The sequence below is a fragment of the Globicephala melas genome, chromosome 1, assembly GCF_963455315.2.
Source record: "Globicephala melas chromosome 1, mGloMel1.2, whole genome shotgun sequence".
NCBI lineage: Eukaryota > Metazoa > Chordata > Mammalia > Artiodactyla > Delphinidae > Globicephala > Globicephala melas.
The window spans coordinates 79,178,077-79,200,380 of NC_083314.1; the positions used below are offsets into that span (position 1 = coordinate 79,178,077).

Sequence of the window (22,304 nt, forward strand, 5' to 3'; positions counted from 1 at the left end):
AAACTGCAGGGTGAAAGCTGGTTGAGAATACCTAGAACCAAACACTTACAGAGAAATGTTAGTGAAGTTGAGGAGTTAGCACATCTCAGCCCCCAGGAGAACCAGGATGATCAGATGTCTTCTTTCTTTATAGTACTGTTGCCCAGAAATGGTTGAATACCAGAAGAAAGGAAAGTCTCTGGATTCAGAACCCAGTGTCCCATCAGCAGCAAAGCCCCCATCCCCTGAGAAAACAACTCCTGTTGCTTCCACTCCCTCTTCTACACCTATTCCTGCTCTGTCACCACCTACCAAAGTACCAGAGCCAAATGAGAATGTGGGTGATGGCGTCCAGACCAAGCTCATTATGCTAGTAGATGACTTCTACTATGGACGGGATGGTGGCAAAGTAGCCCAGCTCACAAACTTCCCTAAGGTCGCCACATCTTTCCGATGCCCACATTGTACCAAAAGGCTAAAAAACAACATTCGGTGAGTGTTGAAGAGCCTTGGAGCTCACCTTGGACAAGTGAAGTCTGAAAGCTTCTTACATGTTTAAGTCTTTCTGTTTGGAGAATGGCCCTAATTATTATCCTTTCTTGCTAAGGATTATCATTAAATCAATAACTAGTACTATAGAAGGAGATATTGTGGTAATAAATAAAAGATAACTTTGGGTAGAGTGAGACCAGTGCATCTCCTTCCCCAGAAAAGTTTCGAGATCTCTCTTAATTTCTGGGCTCAGAAGATGTCCCAAAAAGAGGAAGTTGGGTGGGAGGGTGGAGGGGGAAACATGTAATGTCTGTTCTGTGATTTCGCTGGTACATTTTTCCAAGGCTTCTGATTTTTTATGTTGTCTGTACTTTTCCTTTGTGCCGTGCTACAGATTTATGAACCATATGAAACATCACGTAGAACTTGATCAGCAGAACGGTGAGGTGGATGGTCATACTATCTGCCAGCACTGTTATCGTCAGTTTTCCACTCCCTTCCAGCTCCAGTGCCACTTGGAAAATGTTCATAGTCCCTATGAATCAACTAGTAAGTTTGGAAATTCTTAAACTCTAGGGGTATACTTCATTTTTCATTCAGTGAATGGCACTGGTGGGAGCCCATTATGTGTATTTATATGTGGATAACAGTGTCGAGGAAGTTCTTTGCATATTCGTAGTCAGTTTCTTACTTCACTTACCCTATTATCTTACAAGCCTGACTTCTATTCTGTTCAAGCATGAGTCGAGTTCAGTGCTTGATTCTAAATTAAGGGGCTTTCTTTCAGGACCACTGTAGAGAGGTATATGTAAAGAGTTTATTACCTAGATCCTTTTATAGAAGAAGCAGGCATCTGTATTTGGGTCTCCATTTTAGTTAGTACCCTCATAGGTTTTATGAAGGATAAAAGATAATGTTATAGAATACTTCACCATTAAGACAGTGCTTTCATGAGATATAAGATGAGTTGGAGTGTTAGCTACACTGTACATCTTACAGATGAGAAACACAGGCTGAATACAAGCCCAGAAACATTTAGTCATTTGCTTTAGAGCAAACACTTCTAATAAGGTGAAATTGTGAGGATTTGAGTCCAGTCTTCTAGAATATTTCTTTTGTCCTTTAAGGGATTTCTAGTTTGTTTTTTTTTTTTTTTTGGATTTCTAGTTTTGTTGAAGAGACAAAAATTATTTAACTATAGGAAAATGTGAGAACAAGACAATATATTTGCTGTAAACATATGCATTGTATGATACCAGTGATAGGTGAAATAGTTCAGAGAAGGGAAAAGATCCTTGTGGATTTCACAGAAAGTAATGCGTAAACTTTTAGGGTCTTTAAATACAAGAAGGATTTAGATGGATGGAAAGTAGTAAGAAAAGATTTTAGGTGATAGGAAACACATAAAGACAGAAATTTTTGCTGCAAATTAAAAATCTTGACTAAAGATGGATTAAATGTTAAGGACATCTATTATTATATGATTTAACTGAAAAGACTCAAGGTGGAGTAAGCTTCAAGCCCAGAATGCGAGTCTTCTACTTTTCAACAGTTCTCTTGTCTCTGGCTCATAGCAGGATGGTTGCGTTAGTCTCAGGAATACAGGCAGATGTAAAATTTTGCAGATGAAGAAGAGACCGTATCTTTCTGTGTCTTTTCTAAGTCTGTTTCTTACAAGACAGAATTGTTTTCCCTTTATATCTCTTAGCCTTGGCCATATTGTCAAGGGAAATGGGATTGCCATGAGTGGCTCAGACTAGCGCTGGTCCACAGAAATATAATGAGTTACATATGTAATTTTAAATTTTTAGTAGTCATTTGAAATAAAGATGTTTTAAAGGCGAAAGTAATTTTAATATTGTATTTTATTTAACTCAAAATAGCCAAAATAAAATCATCTCGGCATGTAATCAGAACTTTAAAATTAATGAAATATTTACCATTCTTTTTTTTTTCTTTTCTTTTTAAATCTGGTGTGTATTATTACACCACAGCAAATCTCAGTTTGGGCTCACCACATTTCATGTCTTCACTAGCCACATGTTACTGGTGGTTACCATATTAGACCGTGGAACTTTGGGCTAATCATTTGTGAGTAGAGTAGATACTGGAATCAAACATCAGAACACTACAGTATAGTGGCAGAGTAGCCAACTTGGTCTAGGTTAGGACCCAAAATTCTTCACTGTCAGTCATGGGAAGCCCAAATAACTCATCTGAATCCCCAGTGAAAACATCTACTTTTATACAGAATCTGGTGGGGTGTGTTTTTGTTATTCCACTTATATATGTACTGTACATAAAAAGATAAATTTTTCCTAATGGGAAACAGTGCAGCACCTCATCAGTCTTTTTCTCTTGGCTTACCACTCTTTTATCCTTGACTATTAATTTTTGAGTATCTTATGACTTAAAATTTACACTGATGAAAAACCTGAGAAATTGTTGATCCAAACAGGTAAATACCGTTTCTGTACTTTAGTATATATCAATCTTATTTTTGGATTCTTTTGTAATTCCCCTTTTTTTTTTTAAATAACTCCCTTTTTTTTGCATCCATGGCAGATCCTTCATTGAAAGTAGCTTATTTTTTTTGTGTTAATATTTTGAGACCAATTGTTTTCTTTTTAGTTTTGAAAATTTCTTTTCCTTTTATTTTCTGAAGTGTTTTTAAACTAAATTATAGACATAATGATATTTCACTCTTAAATACTTCATTATGTATCTCTGAAAAGTAAGGACATTTTAAAATACATAGCCATAGTATGTTTGTCAAGACATAACAGAATTCATCGTAAATGTTTAATATTATGTATCTTCATTTTCAAGTTTCCTGAATTGTCTCCAAAACATCAATGGATTATTATATTTAATTATGGTAACAGTATAATTTTTAATAGCATTATGTTTTTCTTCACACTTGTTTAAAGACTAGACTAAGGAAGAGGTAGGGTTGAGGGAAGGATGCTTCAGGGTGATTAATTGTGTTCAGGTGTCAGGAGGGTTCTATGGAAAAAGACTGAAGAAAGGGAGAACCACTTGCTTGATAAAGTCATGGGATACGTGGAATGATGAGATCGGATGAGCCTTAGAAAAGGCATGAGGAATCTGTCCTTCCAAATTTGGAAAACAGGAAGCAAAAGCTGTAGTAGTTCATGCCTGTTTTCTCAAGGCAGGAGACTATGGTAGGTGTTAGGGAGATGAGAGTGATAGTGCTGGGAGGGACAGTGTTAGGTTGCCACTTTGGAAAATCAGTTAATTCTTCCTCTTAAATCTTTTTTGACATCAACTCCAATAGGTGTGAAAGGTTACTAGAGATCTCTTAAATCCACTGATGCCTTTGGTTCCTTTCTCACTGATTTTCTTTGTATGAGATAATATATATAAATCTTAGCATGGTGTTTATGCATTAAAAATTGCTTAATAAATGTTGTTATAGTTGATGTGTGAGACCTATAAGAATAGAGCGGATGTATAGGTTGTAGGAAAAGCCTTTGAGGGTAAAAGAGATCGCCCAGGGAAAACATAGAGAATAAGAAAAGCCTGGACAGAAGGTTGGGAAACACCAATGCTTAAAAGTGTTCTAGAAAAGAAAAAAAGATTAACAAATTGAATTGAGAAGTAAGGGGGAAGAAAACAGGAGAAAATATTGTCATGCCACTAGTTACTGTTTCCCAAACATGACATGCAATACCATGCCTTTGCTCATGTTCTTCTCTCATCTCCTCTGTCTGGCAAACCACTCTTTCAAGGTTCAGCTCGTATATCAGCTTTTCCTCATTCTAGGCAGAATTTTTAATTTCTTTATCTTGTTCTTGTTCTTTATCTTATCTTGTATCTAATGTACCTCTAGGAAGTGGTCCTAAATGGGTTGCAGACACCTTTGAGAATAAACACAAAACTTCCCAGAAAAATACACATTTTACTCTTTTGCAGATAATTTCAGGGGCTACCTGGGTTCCCTGAGACCTCTTCCCTGGACCCCAGATTCAGACCCCTGGTTTTGTTTTTTATTTCAGCTTCACTCATTTGGGGGTACGGGGCAGGGGTTGGACATTGTCCAATAAATAAGCGCTTAGAGCTTCAAATTTACAATTTTCATGTTTGCAAAAACTTGAAAATAATTTCAGTAATGGTAATAAAAATGCAAATAACTATCATTATTTTGCCTGTATAATTCAAAATATGTAACAAAACTTTTGCCAAAAATTTAGAACTGCAGCCTTATAAAAGCTTGATAAAATGGCTAATTTTAAAGTTTAATTATCTCAAATTAGTTAATACTGAAATAACACAGTAACTCATAAGTCAAGAAGTTCTGTTCATATTGTCAGTCTTTTAAGGACAAATCCTTCTTTGTCCTCATTTAGTAAACGTTCAATAAATGTTGAATTATTCATAGGAGATAATCATTGTCTATCCTTGAGCAGAGGGATGAAGTAATGTAGTATTTTAAAAGAATTCATTTGGCAATGGTATATAAAGAATAGATACTGTATTGGAGAGATAAGGAGGTATTAGAAGCCAGCTGATCAGCAGTAGGAAATCATATGGGCTTCTACCAAGTTTCTGCCTGTGAGAATGCAGAAGTGACAATTCCTTGATGCATTTTGAAATAATGGTGACAGACACGGGTTTGGAGTCAGATAATGCCTAGGTTTTGAGTTCAGGAGGAGGTGAGATGTGAGAAGGGAAATGATGGGAAGCAGGAGGATGCTGAATTAAGTTAGAGTAGATGGTAGAATATTATGTTTCGTAAAGAGTTCAAAATCTAGAATGGAACTTTGGTAAAGAAGTCTGAGCTAGAGACAGAAGGATAGTTTTAATCAGCAGCACAAATGTTGAGACAGAACCATTTTAAAGAAAGACTAGAAGAGACTTCATAATTTACTGACTATTGAACATGAAGATATAGGAGTCAGAGAAAAAGATTATGAGTCAGCAGGACTTTGGTCTTATTTTCAGGTGGATTTATTGATTATTTTTCTTCTTACAGCCAAGTGCAAGATCTGTGAGTGGGCGTTTGAGAGTGAGCCACTGTTTCTCCAGCATATGAAGGATACTCATAAGCCTGGAGAGATGCCTTATGTTTGCCAGGTATTGCCTTTTTCTCCAGGGAGATTTAGCCATTTTGCTCTCAGGCTAAATACAAAGAATCCACTAATGAACATTGCCCAGTACCTACTGCACACACTCAGTTTTAGGAACACTGAGGAAATACAGAAGAAATAGTGAACACGGGTTCTATTTTCAGGGCTTCCCATGCAGGAGAAAAACATAAAGGAATATCTGCATGTACCCAGCCGAGGAACCCAGTCTGGGAACATATATATACCTGTACTAAGGGAGTGTCTGTCTCCTGAATGTGCCCTTTGGAGATAGAAAAAAAACCTCTACTCCTCTTTGTCAGAATATGGACTGTTCTCAGACTTTCCTGTCTTTCCCATTTTTATCTTATTTCACGGCTGAATTTATCACCAACATAGCCCTGCAATAAACGTCAGAAAAATAATCTGATTTCTATACATTTAGGAAAAATTTTTTTTCGTATCTTAACATTTTTGTTGCTACCTCTTTTTTAAGGCCTCAGTTGTCCACTTCACTCTTAGCTTATTTTCCTTCTTATGTGACTCAGGTGTGTCAGTATCGCTCCTCACTCTACTCTGAGGTAGATGTCCATTTTCGGATGATCCATGAGGATACTCGGCACCTGCTCTGCCCTTATTGCTTGAAGGTCTTCAAAAATGGCAATGCATTCCAACAGCATTACATGAGGCACCAGGTACCAGGCACCAAGCAATTTCCGTGTTCTTATTTTTTAATTATGGATACAGGGGCCAGGACTGAGCTAAGCAAATAATTTTGGTAGAGAAGATACCATGTGTTTGAAAAATTTATTGAATTCCAGTGATGTGTGCCAGGCACTGGGCTAGATGCTAGAGATTTAGTGGTTAAACAGGACAATTAAACAGTACAATAAAGCAAGAAGAATGTTGTGTTAGGGGAAATACAAGATGTAAAAAAGAATGTACCTATTCTGGGAGCCTAGTAAGGCTTTTAGGAAAGGGGGTGTTCAAGACCTGAAGGATGAGTAAGGATGAGCCAGATGAAGTGGGATAGAAGGACAGAATGCTCTCAAAGACAGGGAAATTCAAGGAATTGAAGTTCAGTGTGGTTGGCGTGTGTAGGGTACAGGAGGAGGTTGGAAGTTAGGGAACAGATCATGGAGAATCTTGTAAGCCATATAAAAGGAATTTCAACTTTTATTATAATAAGTTGTTGGGAAGCCATTAAAGAGATTTTTAGTCCTGGAGTGATGTGTTCAAATTTGCTTTTAGTTATGATTGCACTGGCTGCTCTAAGGAGAATGAATTGAAGGAGGTTGAGACTAGAGTTAGGGAGACAAGCCAGAGGCTTTTTCAGTAGTTGAGATGAGAGATGATAGTGGCTACGGGCTTTTGAAATGAGGACAAAGAGGATAGAGTTGAGAGATATTGAGAAGATAAGTGATATCTATGATTTAGAAATGGATTTAGGTGAAGGTAGTGAGAGAGTAGTTAAGGATAGTGCCCAGGATTCTGTCTTCGGTAATTGGATGAATGGTGGGACTGTTTATTGAGATAGGAACACTGGAGAAAGTAATTTTTGAGGGGAGGATTATAAGTTTGGATATTCTTTTTTATTACTATTATTTTTTAAATTTTTGGCCATGCCATGTGGCACACGGGATCTTATTCGTTCCTGACCAGGGATCAGACCCACACTCCCTGCAATGGAAGCATGGAGTCTTAACCACTGGACCACCAGGGAAGTCCCAAGTTTGGATATTCTTGACTTAGCAGTATCTATGGACATCAAGTATAACTGACTATTAAATAGGTAGTTGGATATACAGGTCTGAGGCCTGGGAGAAAAACCTGGATTGTGAAAGGTACTTAGGAATCATCATTATATAAATAAGTGGATTTTAAACTTGTAAGTGCTATGCTGCACCCCCATCCCCCACCCCCCAAATTGAGAATAAGGTGAAGGCTTAGGACCATTGAAGTCTCTATCCACAAGGCCAGGACCATAGTCCTGGAAGGAAAACAAGAAGAGTCTTGGTGTCAAGGAAGCTGAGGGGACAAAAGTATTTTGAAGAAAAGAGTGTGGTCAAGTGTTGCAGGAAGGTATCAACAAGGTAGAAACTTTAGAGGCCAGCATTTAATTTAGCCGTTTTGTTGGTTAGCAAGGTGGAAGTCAAATTTCAGTGGGACAGATGATGAGAGGTAAGGAAATGGAGACAACTTATTTAAAGAAATTTGTTTATGAAAAAAATAAATTAATTAAAAAATAAATTTGTTAGGGCTTCCCCTGTGGCACAGTGGTTGAGAATCCACCTGCCAATGCAGGGGACACGGGTTTGAGCCGTGGTCCGGGAAGATCCCACATGCCGTGGAGCAACTAAGCCCATGAGCCACAACTACTGAGCTCGAGTGCTGTAACTACTGAAGCCGCCCGCATGCCTAGAGCCCGTGCTCCACAATAAGAGAAGCCACCACAATGAGAAGCCTGCGCACCACAACGAAGAGTAGCCCCCGCTCGCCACAATTAGAGAAAGCCCGTGCACAGCAATGAAGACCCAACACAGCCAGAAAAATAAATAAAATAAAAAATAAAAATAAGTAAATTTGTTTATGAAGGGGAGGACCAAGGGTGGTAGATCCAGGAAAAGGGGTAGCAAGGGAGAATTTGTTGTTGCTTTTGTGTTTTGTTTTTAAGATGGAATAGGTATGCCTTTGTTTTAAAATACTGCAGGAAAGGAGCCACTGGAGGAGAAGAGTGAAGGTACATAGGGAACAGAAGAGAGAACAAGATGGGTGGGTGTACCTGTGCATAACATCCACATGTGTGCACACGTGCCCTCACTCTTACTTGTAAGCAGGCACTTCTTAGGCTCACAGTAGTGACTGCTGATAATCCACCACTAATGCATTTCCATATAGTAGCGTGGAAATTATCACCTGTGACTCAGCTGAGGTTACAGAGAGAGCCTTGCTATCCTAGGGAAGAAAATCATAGACATGTCGTATTTCAATACTGGGCAGATTGAATCCTCAAAATGGCCTTGGAGGGAGGCATATCTGTATGCATTGATGTGTTAAGAGGAAAAAAACAGCACTGTGTAGAAAGGACTATCATTTTTGTTAAAGAAAGAGAAAGGAAAACAGGTGGTGATTGGAGATGTATGTGTTTGCTATATGGTTATATGCATAGACTATCTGTGAAAGAATACCCAAGAAACTTGGTAACAAGTTGTTTCTATGGAGAGGGACTGAGGGTTGGAGTTGAAGGCAAGCTTACCACATGAAGGAGTACAGAATAAAAATATGATTTTTTTGTTTACCACGTACATATTTATTGTATTTTTTAAAAAATAAGAATATCCAGAAGTAGTAGCACTGTCCATCCACACTGTAAAGATAAAGTAGTAGGGGCAAGTGAAGCGTAAGCCACTCAGCCAAATTGTTAAAGCAAGTCAGCGGGAGGTGGTTTGAGGACCTAGTTATTCTGACTTTGAGTCTGCCTTTCTCTGGGAGCATGGGAGGTGATGATTCTCACCACCCAATAATAGGTTTGTAACTTTACTTCAAAATAAATAAAGTTATATAAAAAGATAAAAAAATACTAGGTTTGGTGTTAGGTTGTGTATTTCTCTTTTTTCCTCTGTTAAATTACCAACAGAAGGGTGGGAAGAATACGATTGGCAATGATGTACCTTCTCCTCAGGGAAGAAAATTCATTGGGAACCTTTAAAGGATTCTCTCTTTTTATTCCCCCTTCAGAAGAGGAATGTTTATCATTGCAACAAATGCCGGCTGCAGTTTCTCTTTGCCAAGGACAAAATTGAACACAAGCTTCAGCACCATAAAACCTTCCGTAAACCCAAGCAGCTGGAAGGTTTGAAACCAGGCACCAAGGTAAAGGGTTTGTTGACATTCCCTTTACAGATCCAAGAAGGGGAGGAATAGAGATTTTCCGTGTTCTGAGGTTTAACGTGGGTAGTGTCTAATTTTCCCTTCCCTTGACTCACAGGTGACAATCCGGGCTTCCCGAGGGCAGCCACGCACTGTTCCTGTACCCTCCAGTGATGTCCCTCCCAGCACCTTGCAGGAGGCAGCACCACTGGCCTCCTCAGCGGACCCTCTGCCCGTCTTCCTTTATCCCCCTGTCCAGCGCAACGTCCAGAAGAGAGCTGTTAGGAAAATGTCAGTGCCTTCTTCTGGAGGCTGGGGGCCGGGTGGGCACAGTTATTCCTGATAGCTAGTGTAATCTGGTAGCCTTTTAGGTAGTATCTGTTGTCTAAATCGCCTACAATTTAGGAACCCCTGAGGCAGTAATAAGAATTTTCCTTGTTTCTTGACAGGAGTGTCATGGGCCGGCAGACATGTCTGGAGTGCAGCTTTGAGATCCCAGATTTCCCTAACCATTTCCCTACTTATGTTCACTGCTCTCTATGTCGCTATAGTACCTGCTGTTCTCGAGCTTATGCCAACCACATGATCAAGTAAGTCAGGATTAAACCAATGTTCCTATCTGGGATTTCAGGTTCTCCAGAACTCAGTGCATTCCCTCCCCTGCTTCTGGGGTTTCCTTCTTCAACTTTTAGAGCTGTTTGCCCACCTGTCCTAGCAGGTAAGAGGCCAGACCCGGCTTCATTTGGCTTTGATGGTCTGTGCTCTGATTTTGTAGGACCTTGCTACCCAAAACGTGGTCCAAGGACCAGCAGCACTCATTTGGAGCGTCTTAGAAATGTAGCATCTGACCCTGGTCACCACCACGCCACCCCCAACCAGAATGTGCCTTTTAATAGATTTCCCCCCACCCCCATGATTCGTTTGCATATTAATAGGAAATATTAATGTGATAGGAAAACAGGCTTGGGTTGAGGTTAGGATTGAGTGAAGAGGCATATCTTTTGTTGGGGCATTGTCAGTCGCTGGTGATCTCTAGTTTAGCAAGCAGAACCACGTAACTCATACTACTTTTTGTTTGTCTTCCTCAGCAATCATGTTCCACGGAAGAGCCCCAAGTATTTGGCTTTGTTTAAAAATTCTGTGAGGTAACAAAAAACTTATTGATGGTCTGTTAATTTATCAAGTTTTTACATTAAATCCCTTTTAATATTTTGGGGGGTGGATATATGAATTAATTTGACAGAGAGGAGAAAGGAGGGACACTCTTTTTCTTTATTAAGCCTCAAAGTTTAACTCTCTCTAGTGTCACTGCTACATTTGTCTTATATACTCTTGACTCTCTTTCTTAGTGGAATCAAGCTGGCCTGCACTTCATGTACCTTTGTTACTTCTGTTGGAGATGCCATGGCTAAGCATTTGGTATTCAACCCCTCTCACAGATCCAGTAGCATCCTGCCACGGGGTAAGTAGGAGAGATGGGGATTAGGGAAAAAAGCTAAGGATACAGGTCATACCATGAGTCTGGTGCATCTCTACCTGGCCTGACCCATTCACTGTTTAGATACACTTCACCAAATTGGAAGCATTCTAACCTGAAATTTATATAAGACTGGGAAGACAGTAGGTTTGCTTTTTTGATTGAAATCTAAAGAACTCTTTGGAGGGTTTGTTTCTTCACTGAGCTAACACTTTTTTATTGTCTTTATTTCCCATAGGACTCACTTGGATATCTCACTCAAGGTAACAGAAACTCGCTTGATGGTTTAATTTCTATTATATAGTATGTTTGGTCTTTATTATTACTACTACTACTACTATTATTTCATTTTTCTAGTTTAACTGAGCTTTTTCCTCCTCTCGTTGCTAACCTTTTAGGCATGGCCAGACTCGTGACCGAGTGCACGACCGGAACTTGAAGAATTTGTACCCTCCTCCTTCCTTCCCCTCTATTAAAGCTGCCACTGTGAAATCTGCGGGGGCCACCCCAGCTGAGCCTGAAGAGCTACCAGCTCCCATGGCCCAGGCACTCCCGTCACCAGCCTCAACTGCAACCCCACCACCAACCCCCACTCATCCCCAGCCTTTAGCCCTTCCACCCTTGGCTACGGAGGGGGCGGAATGTCTGAATGTCGATGACCAGGATGAAGGGAGCCCAGTCACCCAGGAGCCTGAGCCAGCATCAGGGGGTGGTAGTAGCAGTGTGATTGGCAAGAAGGAGCAGCTTTCTGTGAAGAAGCTTCGAGTGGTACTGTTTGCCCTGTGCTGCAATACGGAACAGGCAGCTGAACACTTCCGAAACCCCCAACGACGCATCCGGCGTTGGCTTCGGCGCTTCCAGGCCTCACAGGGGGAGAATCTGGAGGGCAAATATCTGAGCTTAGAGGCAGAAGAGAAACTGGCTGAGTGGGTGCTGACCCAACGTGAGCAACAGCTACCTGTAAATGAGGAGACCTTGTTCCAGAAGGCCACCAAAATAGGACGTTCTTTGGAGGGGGGGTTTAAGATCTCTTATGAGTGGGCTGTGCGTTTCATGCTACGTCACCACCTGACTCCCCACGCTCGGCGAGCTGTGGCCCACACTCTACCTAAGGATGTGGCAGAGAATGCAGGACTCTTCATTGAATTTGTACAACGGCAGATTCACAACCAGGACTTACCCTTGTCTATGATTGTGGCTATTGATGAGATCTCCTTGTTCCTGGATACGGAGGTACTGAGCAGTGACGACCGAAAGGAAAATGCCCTGCAGACAGTGGGCACAGGGGAGCCTTGGTGTGATGTGGTGCTGGCCATTCTGGCAGATGGCACTGTCCTCCCTACCCTGGTTTTCTACCGAGGACAGATGGATCAGCCTGCTAATGTGCCAGACTCTATCTTGCTAGAGGCGAAGGAGAGTGGCTACAGTGACGATGAGATCATGGAGCTGTGGTCAACCCGAGTGTGGCAGAAGCACACAGCTTGCCAGCACAGCAAAGGCATGCTTGTGATGGACTGTCATCGCACTCACCTGTCAGAAGAGGTGCTGGCCATGCTTAGTGCCTCTAGCACTTTGCCTGCAGTTGTCCCAGCAGGCTGTAGCTCCAAAATCCAGCCATTAGATGTATGCATCAAACGAACTGTCAAGAACTTCCTGCACAAAAAGTGGAAGGAGCAGGCTCGGGAAATGGCAGATAGTGCTTGTGATTCTGATGTCCTGCTTCAGCTGCTTCTGGTCTGGCTGGCTGAGGTGCTTGGTGTCATTGGGGACTGTCCAGAGCTAGTTCAGCGGTCCTTCCTTGTGGCCAGCGTTCTGCCTGGCCCTGATGGCAACATTAACTCACCTACAAGAAATGCTGACATGCAGGAGGAGCTAATTGCCTCCCTAGAGGAGCAACTGAAGCTGAGTGGGGAACAGTCTGAGGAGGCCTCAGCTTCCACTCCCCGACCCAGGTCATCTCCTGAAGAGACAGTTGAGCCTGAAAGCCTTCACCAGCTCTTTGAGGGTGAAAGTGAGACCGAGTCCTTCTATGGCTTTGAAGAAGCTGACCTAGATCTGATGGAGATTTAAGTGTTGGGGTCATGAGGGGGTGTGGAGTGGGGGTGGGAAAGTGTTAGGGAGGGTAGAGGTAAAGGGGGGTATACCAGGTGGGGGTATTTGGGTTATATTTTTTAATTTTATGCCACCACTCCCCCCTGATGTTGACTTATACATCCTTGTGGATTTGTGGATTATTAGGAAAACCGATAGTGATCACGTCTGAGCCGATGAGCTGGTCCTGGCCCTGTTGGTCATTCACTTCTGCTAAAAACAGGTTTTTGTGACTTTTTTTTAAATTTAAATCACTGTGCTTGGTATTTTTCTGACAAAATCAAGAAAAAGGAAAAAAAAAATCTTTCGTGGGCGAATGTTAAATCTTTTGTTTCCCCTTTTACCTCAACTGTATCATAGTACATCTGGGTTTTGTTTGTTTTACTGTGTGGCCAGTGTCTTTGGGCATGATGCTATCCAACCATTGTCAATGTGAGAACATTTCTGAAGATGGGAAAGACAAAAATTGTAGCTCACAAACTGGTTTATTATATATATATATGGATAAAAAAGTTTTTTCATTGTGGTCTTAACACTTTTATATAAAAATGAAAATGGAAAAAAAATCCCACTGAACTCTCTCTTCCTTCTCCTTTCTTTCCTTCCCTCTCCAGAGATGTTGGTTTCTACAGCAACTCTAAATATAAAATTGTGGCTTTAAAAATGCATGAAACCACCTTTAATCGTCCAGAATGATGAGTAGATTTTTTCCCTCACCACCCTCCCTCCGACAAAAACACAACAAAACCAATATTCTTTGCACCTGTGATCCTTGGCCCCCTTCCCCATTCTCACACCGTCACTCTGGACAAAGGATCATACATGGGTCATTAGCAAGCAAGAGGTACTGAGGTGATCACACAGAACCTTAGGGTGGAAGCCATTCCCAGTGTATGGGTCTTCATCCTGCAATCCATGGGGGCAGTCCCTGCTTTGTTGAACTTCCTCCTGTTAAGTGGACAGCATACCTGTTCAAGGGATCACATGTCCGCCAGCCAGCAGCTAATTGTGCAAGAAGTTGTATTGAACTTTAAAAAGACCACTTGTTGAAATTCTGCTTACCCTGTGGCTTTCCCCTATTTCTTTTAATGCTTAGAGAAGAATCTGACATGAAGAAACACATAGGGGTGTGCACAAAGAAAAAGACATGAATCTTTATTTTTCACTGCCAGCTTCAAGGAAAGAAAATTTTTTCTACAATTTGCATGAGGGATTTTTTTTTTAATTGTATGTACTCAATGGCTATAAACTGAAACGTACTGTAACACACAGAGAAAAGGAGCAAAAATCCAGGTCCACCTTTCCCACAACTATACTATACTTCTGTCCATCCTGAGGCTTTCTGCAACGTTTCCCTCCTGTGAGCCGAGGAGGCAACCTGCACAGGCTTGTAAATGGTTCATCTTTAAAATGTACATAAGTGGAACATTTAAAAAAAATGAGGGGAAATGGATTTATAAACAATGTGGTTTTTTTCTAGGTTACCCTATTTGAGCAGGCTTTCACAGACTGGGAGATGCTCAAGATGTGATGGGCCTGGTGGTACAGGTGTGACATTTGTTACCACCTGTTTCTCCTCATCCGTTTTTTTTTTGTGTTTTTTAACTCCCAGCACACTATAATATAGTGAACTGGAGTAGTCCCCTCCATAAACAGCTTGGCCAGCTTTGTGAACCCATGGCATCTGAAAACTGAACTGAGGATCCACCTGGGCTTCTCTTCCCCAGCTTTTTGCCTGATGCCATTTTGACAGAATATGGACTTTTGAGTCAAAACTTTGCCTTTCAGAAAGTTCAAGAACTATGGTCAACGCTATCTGCAGTGACTTAATCCTTCTCTTTGGTAGTCTCCGCAGCAGCCCCAGATTTAGCAGAGCTGGGTTCCTGGCCTCTGCACACTGTATGACTTTCTCAATGGGTAATTTTTTTAAGGCCATAATACCAACAGTGGATCAGCTGGGTTTTGGCCAGGAAGTTACCTTTGTGGATTCTGCCCGCATGGCTTCGTAGTATAGGAAGTTTTTTTTGTTTTGTTTTTTATAATTCAGTTTAATCAATAAACAAGTATTTATTGACTACTTTGTGTTGAGACTGAATGTGTGGAAGATTCAAATTGAAAGCTGACAGTTTTCTTTGGCTTGAATTTACTAGTTGTAATCATGGGTAATACAAGTGGAGGGGTTTTAATTTCTCTCTCAGCTCTCACCTCACTGAATTTCTATACAGGCATACCTTGGAGATACTGTGGGTTGGGGTCCAGACCACTGCAGTGAAGCAACTATCATAGCAAAGCGAGTCACAGTCTTTTTGGTTTTCCAGTGCATGTAAGTTTATACTATAGTATATTAAATGTGCAATAACACTATGTATGTCTAAAAAATGATATACCTTAATTTAAAAATGCTTTATTGCCAAAAATGCTGACCACCCTGAGCCTTCAGCAAGTTGTCATCTTTTTTTGCAGTAGTAACGTCAAAGATCACTGATCACCATATCAAATAAAATAATGAAAAAGTTTGAAATATTGCAAGAATCACCAAATGTGACATAGACACAAAGTAAGCAAATGCTACTGGAAAAATGGCACCAAGACTTTCTCAATGCAGGGTGGACACAGACCTTCAGTTTGTAAAACAACAATGCAGTATCTGCAAAGCATAAAAAACAAGATATGCCTGTAATAGTTTTGGGGTTTACTGCCTATACTAGTTTCTCAAAAAGAGGTTTAGAGAGGATATGCATCAGAATCACCCAGGGTGTTTTTTAAAATTCGGGTTTAACGCCATCCTGGTGATGGAACTGGCTAATAACCCCAACTGATTTGACTCACCACTACACCCAGGACTTAGTGAACACAATACTTGTAAGAGGTCTTCTGACAGTGCTAGAAATTAGAACACTTAGCTTAAATGTCGAAATTACTTAGTATTCCCCATGAAGGGTGAGGAGGTTGGACGGGTGTGGGATCAAGGCTGTTAGTTCCAGTTTGGGAGTAACCTTATACAGCTCTACGAGATGTTACATTTCCATCTTTGAAATGATGTTTTAACTAAAATCACATATAGAGCCAACATTAACCCGAAAGTCTGTATTTTAGACTAGTGCATGGGTGAAAACATTGAAGAAAAATGTTAAAAGCTAATTATGTTACCACACAAAGATTAAGTCTGACTTCTGTACAAAGCAGCCTTCCGTACAGACCCAGATGAAGACAGTAATGGGTCTTTGGTATTATCATGCAGACCGTTCTATATATATGCTACCAGAACCAAGAACCAAAGGGTTCTCTGACCAGGGAGGGAGATGGCACACAGCAGTACTTAGCAGTTTCACTCTTGGTGTGACCTAGTCAAACAGTACAACCACTCAGCAAGTGTTTCAAAGGATTTATTTTACAAAAGAATAGTACCTTTGAACCAGCCAAGTTCAAAGTTAGAAGAAGGGTACAACTTCAGTTCTGGATAATGCCTCTGTATTTCATTCAAAGCCACTAAAAAGGAAGAGATCATAATAAAATGGTGAAGCCATAGAGTGAGGAATCAATTCGTAAAAGCAGCTCTATCCTCAGCCCAAACCCTTGCCACCCAGAGAATTTTTTGGTTGAGACCTCCGGAAAAACAAAGCTTACTGCAACCAAGGGATCTCCCAACTATCTCTTCTACTGTAATTTTAATTTCAATCACCTGATCATGTGGGCAATATCCCAGCTGGTCTCTGCAGACAGGGGTCCCTCTATTTCAACACCTTTTTCAGTTACAGTGGCGATTTGAAACTGAAAGAAAGCAGAGATCTCAATGAAAATGCCAACCCTTATGTGAAAGAAGTCCCTGGTCAAAGGTCAAGTGGAGGGTCTTTCCCAAAGGTGAAAACAGGAGACACAGAAATGGGGCACTCTGCTTCAAAGTTTAGAGACTCGGGGATTGCAAAGCCTGCCAATTAGCTCCGCATCACTTATTATTCACACTTCTCACCCGGTTATAAGAACGGGCATCTCGATAGTACAGCACTCGCATGCAGCGTTCCACTAGCTCTTGGGCCTCAGTCTGGCTCAGCACTGGCTTCTTCTCCAGAACTTCTCGCAGCAGAGGCTAGGGATATCGGGGGTGGGGGTGGGGGGGAACATGGGAGATATCACGAGCTGAATACCAGGCGATTTGTCGCAAATCCACAGTGTGAAAAGAATCATAAATGAGTGAAAAGGCGACATTCCACCTACTGCCTCAGCAAAATGAACTCTGCTTACTTGTGCTAAGACCCACTTGAAGGGGAAATTCTAGGGTGTCCTCTCTTAGCACATGTATACTGACTCCCTCCAGGACATACCCCACCGTGTCATTATGGCCTCTGGACCAAAAAGAAAACCATCCGCCCAGCAGTACAGATCCTAGCCTGTTCCTCATGTCAGAATTTCAAGGGTAGAACAAGCAGACAACCACTAACCCCCCCTGCCTTCTGTCTTCTATCCCTCATCCCTCAATTGGCTACTTACCTGAGCCAAGTATGCACCATAACCGGTGGCCACCGAAGGGGCTTCATAGGCTACACCAAGCATGTCCACGTAACCCAGGAAGCTAACAGGACACAATAGGTCATCTTAGGTTTCTGTATCTTAGCTGTAGGAAGGGACCATGGGGTCTGAGGTAGAAGTGGGAGTCACTCAGGGGGAAGAGACAGACATACACGGGCACTACAGATTGGGTAGTCAAGGAAATGAGTTATTTGTATTCAAGTCAACCTCTCTCCATCAGCATAGCCTCCAATGACCATGGTGTTCCACAGGGGGTTCATCTTGGAGCGCCGGCTGTACGTAGCCCTGGTCAGCCATGAATGAATAGCTTTAGGGCTATAGCTGTGTCCATCTCCCAACAGTTCCTCATCGATCCTTAAAAAGAATTGGTTGTGAAAAAAGGAAGACAACGGAAGTCGGGGTTTCCATCCACCCCCAAAAGATGTTACCACAATCTTCCCCATTTAAACTAAAATAAACTAAAATAAACTACTTATTTGCAAACATTCTCAAATCTTCCACGCCAAGTCTCCCTGTCCTCTGCTGCAGCTTCAAGTTTCTCCACCCTAGAACTTCTTGAGGGGATAAAAAACAGTGTATTCCCCTCCCCACTTGGAAACTACTCTTATTCTCGAGATGACTTACACCATTTGGCCGAGAACTTGCTTCAAATATTGGAAATCAGCGTAGTCTCCGGAAGCACCCAGCATGGTGCTGTTGTTGACTCGCATAATGCGAGAGATGTTGCGGAAACGAGCCAAGGAGCCGTAGGAGCCCAGCATGTCTGCTGCAATCACCACTCCGCCCTCAAACTTGACGCCCAGGACCGAGGTCCCGGTCACCATGGGGTTCCTGGAGAGAGAGGGTGGTCTGGAGAGGAGCGGCGCGGGGGGAGAGCCTGAGCCCGCTTCCCGCGTTGTGGGTTCCGCCTCTGACTTTCAACGGCTCCTTTCATTCTCCGGGACCCTCCTCCCCGAGCTCCCCCGCCGTTAGCGCGCCCCGGGGTGCCCCCTTCGCCTTCCCCGGCTCCCAGAACCTGCCGGCCGCACCAGGCCCCACGGTCCCTCCCCCTGCGCAGGCTAAGGCGCCGAGAGCTTACTGGGTGCGTGTAATCGGACCCCCGTAGAGCGCGGACGCCGGATCCACAGAGGAACCAGGAGTGGGCGGGATGCGGTAAAACTGCCCAGGGGCCGGTCCGCACCGCGACTCCAAAAGCGCTTCCATCTTAGTCACGGTAGCACGGGAAACGAAAGCGTTGGTGCCGACGGAAGCGGAAGTGATCCTTCAGTGCCACACCTTTCTTGTTCCTGCAAGCTACTTCCAGCTGCCATGTTGATAGGGTCAGTGCAGACCGTACCAGTGTCCCGGGTGGCGACCAAAACCCAGAGATGTGGAGTTGCCAGACGTCGTATCACATCGCGGTAGAGTCTGGACTAGAACAGTATTCTGACGCACAAATTCAAGGAAGGGGTGGGTGGTGTGGGAGATGGGTATGGGTCGTGGGTGGATGGGAGGGCGGGGCACTTCAAGACGCTGACGCTGAGCGAGGAAGCAGAAATTCTCCTTTCCGTTTTGGATCCTTATGAAAAACAAAAAACCCACACGAAACTAACAGTGAACCCAGGATCATGTGGCATATTCGACCCATTTTATATATAAGAAACCGAGACTTGTGTAGTGATTTACCCGATTACACAGCAAGTAGTAGAAGATCTGAGTCTTCAAACTCAATTAAAATAGGAATCATACAATTGCGCGTACCTTGGGGTGTATGATATCTCAGATGGATCACTCACTCTGTAGGACCTTGTACAAATCTCTGAAAGTTTCCTAATTGTCAAAGGCTCTTACCTGCCTCTTAAACATCAGAAAAATTCCATTGACTGTGGGAGTGTAACTAAATTACAGGCGTTCCCTTCTCAATGTGGTTCTGTAGCAAGGGCTGGAAGCAGTGTCTAGAATCAAACACTAAACCTAAAACCACTACTTTGCCACAACTCCCTTCACAACTAGATTCAAAATTTTTCACTCAGCAGGAAACCAAATCAGTTCTGTTTTTTAAAATTCCCTGAGTTAATTTGAACCAAAGCAATGCAAAAAATTTTAGCCTAATTGAAATAAAATATTTTATTAGGTCATGAAACCTTGGAAAGGGAAGGGTCAAGATCTTGTGTCAGAGGCACCCAAATGATGCTCTTTGTATCACCTTTGGGACTTGAAAACTAGATAGTAGATTTTTTCTTCAAAGTAATAGCCACGTTCTCGCAAACCCCATATTCCAGGTGACTCTTGGACCTCTCTGAGGCTTACCTGGACAAATAGCAGGTGTCGTTTGTGATGACAAAAGGCTTACTGGGATTCCTCCAAAACTGCTTGAATACTTCACTTTCATAGCTACCAGAGTCCTCTTCATATGAACTTTAAAGCAATTAGCCATCAATTAATTGGCTATATCCTTGTTTAGAAGTGGCCTGAGGTGGCTTGCTGGTTTCTGGTCTCACTCCTTTCAAGGTCCCTAGATTAAGGCTCTGGTAGGGCCAGTACCAGTTCCAGAGATCAGGCAGGTGGTCAAATTCCACAGAGTCTAAAAGAAGAAAAGTGAAAGGATCTAGAATCATTCAGCCTGGGAGTAGGATGACAGGGAAAGCAAACCACTAACATTTGATGATACAATATTCAGAGGAAGGTGACCAGCATGTCTTTTGTGCTAAGATGAAAACAAGACATAAGTTAAACTGAAGGGGAAACTTAAACTTAAAGGGAAACTTATAAGAAGTTTCTTCTCTTTTTAAAGCATTTTTAAGTTTGCCCAGTTTTCTATGGTTGGCTATTACTTCGAGTTTAATTAGTATTTAGCTCTCACCAGTGTTCGAGCTTTTAAGTCAATAATCATCAGACTGGTTTTGTATCATGTCAGGGTATCTCTGGTTATGGGGAATGTCTTGAAATTCTCAGAAAAGAATAACACTAGACTAAATTGGAATTAATAATCACCATCATCACCACCTCACAAACATTTTCACTGCTCCATATTTTAGAAGTGGTATTTGAAACTTCAACTCCAAAAGAGTTAAGGATCATTTTTGACCTGCTCAGGGCCTGGCTCCAGGGGGCTGTAACAGAAATATGAGAAAGAAAATGTGTCTAGCTTGTCCATGGCTGCACTACCCTGTGGGTATGCCCTGAGGATTTTTGTAATTTTACATCCTCTATAATTCAGTTCTGCAATATCTCTCTTGCAGGATGTGTCACACTTGTCTAAAGACTGACTTGCTAAAGCAAAAGTTCCACAAAAGCAGAAACAGATTGTCTTTCAACAGTATCCCTTGATGCACAGAAGATTCAGATTCAGATGTGGTCCTGTTTATCTTTTTTTGTTGCCCATACTTTTGATATCATATCCATACTTTTGATGTCATATCCAAGAAATCATTACCAAATGCAATGTTAAGAAGCGTTTCCACTATGTTTTCCTCTAAGAGTTTTGTACTTTTAGTCCTTATGTTTAGATCTCTTAGCCATTTTGAGTTAAATTTTGTCTATGGTGTAAGGTAAGTGTCTAACTTCATTCTTATACACGTAGGTATCCAGTTTTCTCAACATCGTTTGTTGAAAAGACTGTCTTTTCCTCATTGAATGGTCTTGGCACCCTTGTTGAAATCATTGATCATATGTGAGGTTTATTTCTGGGTTCTCTATTTTATTCCACATAGTCTATATGTCTGTCTTTATGACAGCACCACACTGTTTTGATTACTGTAGCTTTGTAGTAAGTTTTGAAATCAGACTGTACAAGACATTATTCTTCTTTTTCAAGATTGTTTTGTTAAAGATATCTTTAAATTTTATATTTTATGGCATTTTTTTCCTTTTGGTATAGAATTCTAGGTGGACAGTTATTTTCTTTTGGAACTTTAAATATGTTATTTCATTTTCTTCTGGCTTCCATTGTTTTTGTTGAGAAGTCATCTGTTAGTCATACTGTTGTTTCTTTGAAGATAATGGGGCTTTTTTCTTCTGACTTCTTTTAAGATACCCAACAGTGTCTCTGATGTTCAACAGTGTTACTAGGATATGCCTAGCCATGGTTTTATTTGTACCTATCCTGCTTGAGTTTGCTGAGCTTCTTGAATCTGTGGTTTGATCTCTTTCATCAGTTTTGGAAAATTCTCAGCCATTATCTCTTTAAATATTGCTTTTTCCCAATGTTCTCTCCTCTTTTTTAAGATTCCAGTTAAACATGTGCTAGATATTTGAGCATGTCTCCTATGCTTCTTACTTTCTTTTTGTTTTCCATTCTTTTTTATCTCTGTGTTTCAGTTTGGATGTTTTCTACTGACCTATCTTCCAGTTCTCTAATTCTGTGCCCAATCTGCTGTTAAACCCTTACATTTCAGATTTTGGCTTTTTGTTTGTTTTTCAGTTCTAGAATGTCCATTTGAGTTTTTTGGGGTTTTTTTTGTGGTATGTGGGCCTCTCACTGTTGTGGCCTCTCCCGTTGCGGAGCACAGGCTCTGGACACGCAGGCTTAGTGGCCATGGCTCACAGGCCCAGCCGCTCCGCAGCATGTGGGATCTTCCTGGACCAGGGCACGAACCCATGTCTCCTGCATCAGCAGGCAGACTGTCAACCACTGTGCCACCAGGGAAGCCCCATTTGAGTTTTCTATAGATTCCAATTTTCTGTTAAAATTCATTTTCATTTATATGTCCATAATTTTTGCTATTTTCTTTAACATGTTAATCATTGTTATTTTTAAATTCTTGTATGCTAATTTTAGTATCTGGATCATCTATGAGTCT

The 22,304-nt window shown here is 41.6% G+C and overlaps 2 protein-coding genes across 8 annotated transcripts in view; one reads left to right on the forward strand and one right to left on the reverse strand.

Moving 5' to 3' along the window:
* The window catches only part of POGZ (pogo transposable element derived with ZNF domain), a 48,097-nt gene extending 33,024 nt beyond the window's left edge, over positions 1–15,073 (forward strand). For all 7 annotated transcript variants that reach the window (XM_030846464.3, XM_030846461.3, XM_030846463.3 and 4 more), the window contains 11 exons: positions 134–471; positions 866–1,020; positions 5,468–5,568; positions 6,107–6,253; positions 9,297–9,431; positions 9,547–9,719; positions 9,878–10,018; positions 10,517–10,573; positions 10,778–10,890; positions 11,144–11,168; positions 11,304–15,073. In XM_030846464.3, coding sequence (XP_030702324.1) covers positions 134–471; positions 866–1,020; positions 5,468–5,568; positions 6,107–6,253; positions 9,297–9,431; positions 9,547–9,719; positions 9,878–10,018; positions 10,517–10,573; positions 10,778–10,890; positions 11,144–11,168; positions 11,304–12,975 — 3,057 coding nt within the window. In that variant the 3' untranslated portion in view covers positions 12,976–15,073. The remainder of the gene's footprint in view (positions 1–133; positions 472–865; positions 1,021–5,467; positions 5,569–6,106; positions 6,254–9,296; positions 9,432–9,546; positions 9,720–9,877; positions 10,019–10,516; positions 10,574–10,777; positions 10,891–11,143; positions 11,169–11,303) is intronic.
* A 1,293-nt stretch (positions 15,074–16,366) lies between these two features.
* Positions 16,367–18,761, reverse strand: PSMB4 (proteasome 20S subunit beta 4). Its single transcript, XM_030846465.3, has 7 exons — positions 18,602–18,761; positions 18,148–18,354; positions 17,731–17,877; positions 17,485–17,566; positions 16,967–17,083; positions 16,679–16,767; positions 16,367–16,485 (listed from the first exon to the last, which is right to left on the reverse strand). The coding sequence occupies exons 1-7, from the start codon at positions 18,724–18,726 to the stop codon at positions 16,473–16,475; spliced, it is 780 nt and encodes a 259-aa protein (XP_030702325.1). The 5' UTR covers positions 18,727–18,761; the 3' UTR covers positions 16,367–16,472.
* Between the last annotated feature and the right edge of the window lie 3,543 nt (positions 18,762–22,304).

Bases quoted from the DNA above. Each gene is read 5' to 3' on its own strand.
- PSMB4 (XM_030846465.3), bottom strand. From the start codon at position 18,726: ATGGAAGCGCTTTTGGAGTCGCGGTGCGGACCGGCCCCTGGGCAGTTT. The intron at 17,878-18,147 runs GTAAGTCATCTC...ATTCTTTTTAAG, and splicing joins CAAGTTCTCGGCCAAATGGT to GATCGATGAGGAACTGTTGG. The intron at 16,768-16,966 runs GTGAGAAGTGTG...GCTTTCTTTCAG, and splicing joins ATGCCCGTTCTTATAACCGG to TTTCAAATCGCCACTGTAAC.